Genomic DNA, 9,833 nt, shown 5'->3' with positions numbered 1-9,833 from the left:
AAAATAGGATAAAGAATTCTATACTTCTCATGTTTGCACATAAGTCCAAAAATCCCACCATATACAACCTTGAAGCAGGACAGTTCCACAATATTCCTTTTCCTGTCTCTTGCTTTCATTCACCACAGGGTTTCACTATATAGTTTAGGCTGGTGTTCAACTCACTATGCAGCCCAAGATGGCCTCAAACTTGTGACACTCCTCCCTCAGCCTTTCAAGTATAGGGATTACAGGCATGGGCCACCATGTCTGGCTAAATTAATTTCATTTTTAATAAAACTGTCTTATAACGACTGGCCTCAAATCCATGTTCTAAATGCAAATTATGTAATTCTATGAAGTTTTTTTTTGCCATTTGTAAAAATTGCATTAAATACTTCAAAAGGCACTACTACATATGCTTCACTTAAACAACTGTTTACTCACTTAACAGCAATGGCTATAAAAAAGGAATAAACAAGGTGAGTGCGATGGCACACACCAGTAATCCCCGCACTCTGGGAGGCTGAAGCAGGAGGACTGCAAGCTCAAGCCCAACCTGGACAATTAGGCAGCTTAAGGAGATCAAGTCCCAAAATAAAAAATAGAAAGGATGAGGAAAATAGCTTAGTATGAAGGCCCTAGGTTCAACATTCAGTACCACAAATAAATAATACAGTAAGTCTTTGGAAATAGACAGTGGATAAGTAAAGGAGAAAGATTTTTCTGTTATTTATCTTTTATATGAAAACATTTTAAAGCAAACACATTTTACCTGTTCAATATTAAAATTAGTAATTGTTACGGTAAGTATATCAACAACAGTTGTATGAATCTCAGCTGTAAGAATCTCAGCTCTCGAGGAGTTTGTGATTCAGTGGGAAATAAAGATACATAAACTATATTACTATCCTGATGGTGTTATTTGTTCAACTATTACATATATAGTATAAGATAAAAGCTTAAAAAAGTTCATTAAGCTACCAACAAGAGCACACAACAGCATAAAAACAGGAGCCCAATCACTGCAAATTCCTACCCACTTCCAAAGAGTAAGACAACTACTGCCTTTTGTTTTGGGGGCCTGGACACTGATCCCCGGTCCTCACTTGGACACATATGCGCTCCTACTGATCTATACCCTTGCTCTACCCTACAACTAATATCCTTGACCAGGAATAATATACAAGGTGATCAACAAGAAATTTTTTTTAAAAACTCCACTATGGATGAATTTCCTACCTTTGTGTTTTTTAGAATCATGAGGTCTGTGTTATTATTCCGTATTAGAAATTGCAGATGTAACTCAATAGCCATTTCACCGCTTAAAATTTTAATCATTTTCAAAGTCTGGTCCTTGGGCTCTGGACTCTGCTAAAACAAGAATAAAACTTAATATATTATTAAAATGTACTAAGTCAACTTATTTCATCAGCCCTAAAGCCAGTATAACTAAAGCAGGCTATGTACATACAACAAAACTTGTATTTTAATGGTAGGATCCAGAAGATGCTATCATTATTTGAGAACTTTTATTCAGTTTTTCATTAGATGTCACTGAGACAGGACACCAGCTAGATGAAATAACACAATTCATTCCAAATTGAATGTCAATGTAAAATAGCTAGTAATAAAAAAATACTGGTGAAGAATGATTTCTGATGATTTTCAGGAAAATTGTTTTATACACAGAAACTATACAAATGGGAAACTTCCTATGTAAGACTGAGAAGACTGAAAGTGGCTTCAATCAGCACAGAGATGATCTCATGAACTCCACGACACCCAGACACCTCTTCACTCTATCCAGCAACTTGAGCATCAGAAACCAAAGTCCTGATGGAGGAAATGCTGACAAGCAACAGGCTACTGCTCTACAATTTACCTCACCCTTTCATGGGGCCTGAACAGTACAGGGCTAGGGACAGTGCTCAGTGATGGAGCACTTGCCTAGCAAATGTAAGGCCTTGGATTTAATCTCAAACTCCATGAAAGAAAGAAAAAAAAGAGCAAGAAAGACAATCACTGCTATGTGGTAAAACGCTATTTGTGAAATGCCACTCCCCACATCCCCGCACTGGGATTAAATACAGGGCCTTCGCATCCCCATTCCCTCCTATCATATCTTGAGAGAGGGTTTCACTAAATAGAAAAATTTCCCAGGCTAGGCTCAACTGCAATACTCTTGCCTCAGGCCTTCAGAGCACTGGATTGTGAGGATGCGCCATCACACCCAAAAATGCCAGGCCTTTTTCTCCTCACTTCCTGAAGGTTGGAAGTTTTGCTGGACAGAGATCATTCTGCAGTACAGATCGCAGAATTTTATTTCTTCTAAGTGTTAAGTTGTATCAATCCTTAAAACTATCTTCTACTGAAAATCCAGTTTTGTAAAATCACTGATATTAAAATTTATAAATTTTCTGAAAAGCCAGTATGCATCACTTAATTAAAAGAACAAGGGCTGGAGAGATAGCTCAGCAGACTAAGCACATGCTTAGGCAAGCACAGGGATTGGGGATTGATCCCCAGCACCACACTGGCCATCCTGGGGCTTGCTGAGCACCCAAGACCAGGTGTGGTGGCACACCCCTGTAATTACAGTACTGGGGAGGCTGAAAACAGGAGGATCACTACAAGAGTCTCAGCTGCATAGTGAGACCCTGTACCAAATACATAAAAATTAAAAGAAAAAAAATTAAAATAGAACATACAATACACCACAGGAATACATGAGTTTTTTTGTGGGGAGGGGGGGGAGGAAGGTTCATACTAGGAACTGAATTCAGAACCTTGCTTCTTCCACGCAGGTGGTGTCACTGAGCTCTATCCCACCAAGGACACATGTTAAATGGCACTATAACTGCATAAATATACTCACCACATCTGGTGTCTTTCCAGCAAGTGTACGGCCTGTCTTGTCTTCTGTCTCCATCATCTCACTAAGTGAAGAGAATTAACAATCAGTAACCCAACAGCCTGCCTTGGAATAGAATGTGCAGGCAATTTGTTTATGCCTCAGATCTGACACATGTCCAAATTAAGCATTTCCCAAGAAAAAAAATGATAATGTCATGAGTATTACAGAGAAAGAAGAGATTCTAGGTGCCTCTGAGCCAGAGGAAGCCTAGGTGTTGAACTTCCCCCAGACGAATACATAAAAATACACAAAGCAACTAGGTCAGTGAAATCCATGAACAAGTGCAACAAAAACAGGTGACAACATATTCCTCCCCATTCTCAAAACAGGTAGAGATGAACCAACAACCAGCTCCAAAACTAATATATATTTTGTTTTGTTTCTATACTGAGACTGAACTCAGGGCCTTTGCACTGAGCTTCATCCCTGGCCCTTTTTATTTTTCATTTTGGATGCGATGCTCTGTAAGTGCCCAGTTTGATCCTTCTGCCTCAACCTTCCAGAGTGCTGGGATTACAGCCTGTACCAACACAACCAGCTTAAAACTAGTTTTAAGCAAAACATCTGTAACCTTAACAACTCTTAAAATTATTATTATTATTTATTTACTTTTTTGTTTTTGCTGGAACCAGGGATTGAACTCAGGCCCTTGTGCTTGCCAGGCAAGTGCATATTCTGCTGAGCTATCTCCCTGGCCCCATCAAGTCTTAAAATTAAACAGCCCCAAAACACTCCCTTCTTGGCCAAAGTATCACCCTGAAGAAAAAATGCTAAGCAGAGAAAGGAAAAATAAGCCATGATTTTAATATATCCCAACTGTAACACAAGAGAATTAGTATTACTATTATATTATTAATTTGGTTCAGGGTCTCTACGCAGCTTGGACTTACAGGGATTCTCCTGTATTCAGCCTCCCCAGTACTAGGGTTACAGGCGTGCGCCACCACACTCAGTGTCTCGATGGCTAGCTCAGTGCACCTGGGGGCAGGACTAGCACCTGTGCACTACATTGTGCTGGGTATTGAAAAGTCCCTGTGCTTGCCTAAGTATGCGCTTAGTCCACTGAGCTATCTCGCTGGCTGGGGAATTACTTTTTTGAAACAGGGTCTTGCTATGTACTTCAGGCTGATCTTTAACTATGTAGGCCAGGCTGGCCTTGAACTCTCTCGGTGATTCTCCTGCCTCAGCCTCCCAAGTACATACACCACCACACCTAGTGAGATAAAGTTTTGTTTTGTGAGAATCTCACTATGTAGTGTAGGCTGGCCTTGAACTCCCTTATGTTATGTAGCTCAGGCTGGACACAAACTTAGAGCATTCTTTCTGTCTCACCCTCTCAGGAGTGCTGGGTTGGCAGGTGTGCAACAACATACCTGTCACAAGACAAAATTTTAGAAAGCAGCAAAATTAGAAAAACTACCATAAGTAGCCTCCTCTGTAGGTTTAAAATCCCACAGATTGTTAAGAAAAAATTTGAAAATAAAACATTAAGAAAATGATACAAGGTAAAGAAATACACTAAATGCCATCCCTTAAAACTGGGAGGAAAATAAGGATGTTCAGTCTTACCACTTTTATCATATAATGTAGTGGAAGTCCTAGCCAATACAGAAAAAGAGAAATTAGATAGAAAACATAAAATGGTCTTTATTTATAGATAACCACATTCCTATGTAGAAAATTCTATAAAAGGAACTTTTTGATTTTTTTTTTAAATAACAAACATTTTTATTTTTTTCACACATTCTAAAACATGAATATTCTGCAATGTAGTCAGTCTTTATTCCCAGGTAACTTCTTCATTAGGCCCCGACTCACTTTTATATAGCATACTCTTATTCCAGAAGGCAGTTAGTTTTTCATCATTCTTTCTGTCCAGATAACATCCAAAGACAAATCCCAAAGGGACAAATATATGTACCCAGTGGTCACGCACTATCTGAACTATGTTCACCATGATTGCTGTGGCCTGAGGGCCAACAACTCCATGACCAAGGACAGCTGTGAGCCTCTTTTTGATTTTTTGAGACAGGCTCTTGCTATGTAGTTCAGGTTGGTCCTGAACTTACTATTTAGCCCAGGCTGGCCTTGAACTCGAAGCAATTCTCCTGCCTCAACCTCCCCAATTGCTGGGATCACAGGCATGGGCGACCATGCCTGGCCACCATGCCTGGTATAAAAGGAACTAGTTTTTAAATTTACTACAACTAAAAAGTGGTTTAGCAAGATTAAAGGATTCAGTGCGTGTGTGTGTGTGTGTGTGTGTGTATGTGTGTATGTGTGTATGTTTGTGGAACCAGGGATTGAACTCAGGCCCTTGTGCTTGCCAGGGAAGTGCTTATTCCACTGAGCCATCTCCCCGACCCCTCAGTGTTGACAAGAAAAAGAACTGTACATCCATGATGCAGTGACACCAAAATTGGAAACAGAAATCTAAAAAGAGCACTAACTATAGCATAAGAAAACAGAACATACTAGGAATCTAAGGGATTTAGAGATGTGTAAGAAATCTGTACTCACGCTATAAAATGTTACTGAGAAAAATTAAATACCAAAATAAACGAAGAAAAACACTGTTTATAGATAACAGGTTCAGTATCATCAGAATCTCAATGTGCCCCAAACTGAAGATATTCAACACAATTCCGGTCAGAATTTCCAAAGATTTACAGAAACCCAAAATATCTCCAGTTGTGGTGGTATACACCTGTAATCCCAACACTTGGTGAGGCAAGAGGATTGGTGTGAGTTCCAATAAGCAAGTAGAAAATCCATACATCCACAAAAATCTTGTGGAAAGTCAAAGTTGTGTTTCTGGGGATGGGACTCAGTGTTGGAGTGTTTGGCTACCACCATAATGGTAAACCTTTTAGAGCTTTCAATGACAGAAATAGCCCACCACAGTGCACATGCCACAGCTTTGTCAGCACTGGCCTAACATGTGCAAGAATCCCCAGCGCTGTGAAAGTAAAAGAGACAGACACACATGTGTATGCACACACAGAGACTATTATCTGATTTTACAATTTACCATAAACTTTCATAATTAAAAACAAGTAGTACAAACAACAACAACAAAAAATAGATCAATGGAAAGACCAGGAAAAATATTAACAACACACATACGTATATATGAACTGTTTTTTGTCAAGAGACTCCAGGGCAACTCAGCAGCAGAAGTCTTTTCAACAAATAGTGATGAAACAATTAAGACTCATATGGAAAAAGAAATAGAACCTATATTCCCACTTCACATACATACAGTATAGAGGTGAACTGAGATCTATCATAGACCTAAATATAAAGACCTAAATATAATTTCTAGAAAAAAGCCTAACAAAATATATCTGCAGCCATTAAGCTGCCAAAGTTATTTCCTTTGTGGAACCAAAATGAAATGTTGGATTCCCCAAAAATGACTTGTGCTCACAAGTCAATGATCAGGAAAATATTCATTACACACAAATCTGACAAGTGACTAAAAATCACAATTAAGTCACCACTTTACATCACTGGAAGGAGTAACACTCAACAGACTGATATCAAATGCTGTAAAGATGTAAAACTAGAATGTTCAGACACTGCTGGCAGAAAGGTAAAATGCTATAATCATGTTGGAAAAACATGGCAGTGTTTTTCAAGTTGAACATATACCCTGTATTTTGCTATTCTACTTTCCCAGTATTCAGCCAAGACCAAAAACATGTCTACAAAAAGCCTTGTATAGGACTGTTCACAACAGCCTTGTTTTTAACAGCCAGAAATAACTCAAATGTCCCAAGGCAGAATGGATAAACAAGCTGTGTTATACTCACAAACAAAAAAAATGCTACTTAGCAATGAAAAGGTTTAGTTACAAAATCACCCCAAAGCATAGCAGATCACATGGGTATTATCTAGAATGGCAAAAAAAAAAAAAAAAAAGGAAAATCAAAATAATACATACTATAGGAGCCCCTTTCTCTTTCTCTTTCCCCTTCCCCTTCCTCTTTCCGCTGGCTGAGCCCACCCAGGTGGTGAGGCAGGTGTGGCATGTGGTGTCAGGGATCGAACTGCAGTCCCTGAGTGCTTTGCTTAAGCTTACCTAAGCAGGCACTTTAGACTGCTGAGCTATCTCGCTGGCCCATGGAGCCCATTTTTATGATTTCTAAGAACTTGCAAAACTAACCTATAGTGACAGAAATCACAATCAAGAATAATGTCCTTGGGGGCAAGAACTTAAAGAGAGGTTAGTCACATGTGTTTTACTATCAATGAATTGAAAACTTAAGCTAACTACTTTTTTTTTTGTCTTTTTGAGACAAGGTCTCATTATGCAGTTCAGGCTGGCCTTGAGTTCACTTTGTAGCCCAGGCTGGTCTAAAACTTGCAACAATATGCCTGCCTCAGTCCCCCACAAGTGCTGGGCTTATAGGCTTGTACCACCATGCCCGACTTTGCGTACTTTAAACTGTTACCAGAAGAAAAGGAATTGAAGCAGAAAAGAATTCAAAAGAAAGTAACAACACAGATGAAGAGAAAATGGGCACCGCACGCCTATGACAGAAGGTTCCCAATGAAGAATAAAAACAAAGCAAGGGAACAAAACAAATAATAAAAAGTGACTTCAAGAAAACCAGCTGCCAGGAATATATTTAGTAATTCTGAGGAGTAGCAAGAAGGCCAGAGGGGTCTAGAGGTTATGAGGAAGAAGACACAAACTGAGGGCACAGGGATGGGGGAGATGGCTCAGCAGAATAAATGCTTCCCTGGCAAGTGCAAGGACCTGAGTCCAATCCCTGGTTCCACAAAAAAACCCAAAAAAACAAAAACAAAAAAACCTGAGGGCACAGAGAGACCAGACCAGCATAGCTCTCCAATCTGCAGATGCTCAAATCACATACAAATGACATGATGACTGCCCATAACCAAAGCACACCTTCTTCCCATGTACTTTAAATCAGATGACTCATAATGCCTATTACATGCAAATGTCATACAAGCAGCTGTTCTAGTACACTGTCTAGGGTTAAGAGGCACCCGCACATATTAGGTAGATATACTCCACCCCAATTATTTTCAACCCTTAGTTGGTTAAACTTGTAGATGCAGAACCTTTGGATAAAGACAACTGTCTAGCCTTGCAAACCATAGATTTTGAATTTTATTTGGAAGGTATTATAGATTTAGAGAGCTCTAATATGTAAGTTCCAAAAAAAAAAAAAAATGAATTTCATTGCTATGTGGCCAACTTTGGAAGCAAAATAGCTGTAACTAAGACATAAACATTTTGAATAAATGGTCTAAATGCATAAGGAAACACAGGAAAATAAAATCTGATACTGCATTCATCTGAGAAATTCAGGGGGCCTGCCCCTTAGCTCAGTTCATTAAATGGCTGCTTCAACAAAGCAGTCAGGCTCAGGTTGCTGTGGTTCGATCCCCACAACTCCAGCCAGCCAAACCTGCCCTGAAGGCATTTGGAGCAAAAAAAAAAAATCCCCAAAAAACCTTCATCTGAGAAATTCAGGTATTTAATTCCACGAGAAGTGCAAAAGCCTGAAAATATTTCTTCCCTTCTAATTAGCCCAGATATGTCTGAGGAATATCTTAAGTTAAAACCATCCTATTTCAGTAACTATCACTCATGCTTCCTGGTAGACTTCACCACTAGACAAGCCCTCTATTTCTTCTCAGGTTTGGTTCTCCTTTCTGTGCCAGTATAGTGCAAAAAAGAATACCAGCCTGTTAGTGGCTGAATTTATTTTGAGAATATGCTACTTATGAACAGTATAACTAGTCCCAAAATAAAATACAGATTGTTCAGTTATGGTGCAGAAAAGGTAACTCATACCTGTCTTTCTCAGAACCTGGAACAGTGCCTGTGTTGGTGGAGCCAGGCACAGAGGCAATGGGGGTGCCCACAGTTCCAAGATTCTGGGTCACAGAGGAGAGAAACTGTTGGCTGGCACTTTCATACAAATCAAAGAAGATCTGATAGGCCATGAGGAGGTTGTCTTCCTTCACCAGTTTTTCTAAGATGTCACTCACAGCTTGAGGATCATCTAAGAATATTAAACACTGAAACAGAGATAAAGAATAAGCACACAATAGGTGAAGGCTGTATCTGCAGGGTATCTGTACCAAAAGTCATCAACAGACACAAGCACAGGCAAACTGGGGCAGAATATCAAGCCAGCATTCTACTCTTAGGTCCAACTCTAGATACAGTTTTCTGAACAAATGGCATCTGTTTGCCATCAAAAAAATTCCATACAAATTATATTTCTAGGTCTTACTGTTTCACCTGTTACTTAGTACTCAATACTGGTTGTGATGAATATCAGCGTCTTTACATCTTATTTATAACTTACATTCAGGTGTTCTTTAATTTGTATGTTCTGCATTAGTCTAGCTTGAAGGAATCATTCACTTAACACATTATATTGTGGCGTGTCAGGACAAAAGGGATCAAATTTATCACCATTTCTCTTACTACTTTTATGATCTCTCACATGTATCAGCTAAATTATTCAACAAATTAGGATTTTTCTGTTAAGAACTCAATTTAAATATGGAGGCGGATTATGTACCTGGGAATGAACCCAGGGTCACTGAGCTAAATTCCCAGCTCTTTATATTTTCAGACAAGAGTTTCCCTAAATTGCCTTGGCTGGTCTCAAACTTATAATCTACCTGTGGTAAAAGTCCAAGAGTAGCTGGGATTACAGGTGTCCAACACTAAACCCAGTTCTATGGTTCTTTTTGGCTTTTAAATCATGTGGATGTACTCCCTTTAAAAAGATAACTTCAAAACCAACATTTTAAAAATGATAGAAGGACAAGGAATAAAATAGCAACAAGATAACAAAATTGTGGGCCGGTAATGTAGTTCAGCAGTATAGTACCTGCTTAGTAAGCAAAAGGTCATGAATTTGATTCCCGGTACAAAAAAAAA

General features: G+C 39.1%; 1 protein-coding gene across 1 annotated transcript in view; it reads right to left on the bottom strand.

The window, feature by feature from the left end:
• Psmd1 (proteasome 26S subunit, non-ATPase 1) overlaps positions 1-9,833 on the bottom strand; it is a 105,581-nt gene that overhangs the window by 82,797 nt on the left and 12,951 nt on the right. The window contains exons 7-9 of the mRNA XM_023722061.1: positions 8,730-8,956; positions 2,858-2,918; positions 1,222-1,353 (exon numbers count right to left, since the gene is read on the bottom strand). Of these exons, the coding sequence (XP_023577829.1) occupies positions 1,222-1,353; positions 2,858-2,918; positions 8,730-8,956 (420 nt within the window). The remainder of the gene's footprint in view (positions 1-1,221; positions 1,354-2,857; positions 2,919-8,729; positions 8,957-9,833) is intronic.

The sequence above is a fragment of the Octodon degus genome, unplaced genomic scaffold, assembly GCF_000260255.1.
Source record: "Octodon degus isolate 3935 unplaced genomic scaffold, OctDeg1.0 scaffold00089, whole genome shotgun sequence".
Classification (NCBI taxonomy): Eukaryota; Metazoa; Chordata; class Mammalia; order Rodentia; family Octodontidae; genus Octodon; species Octodon degus.
The sequence above is the reverse complement of the archived record's forward strand: the minus strand, read 5'-3'. Positions and strand labels throughout refer to the sequence as shown.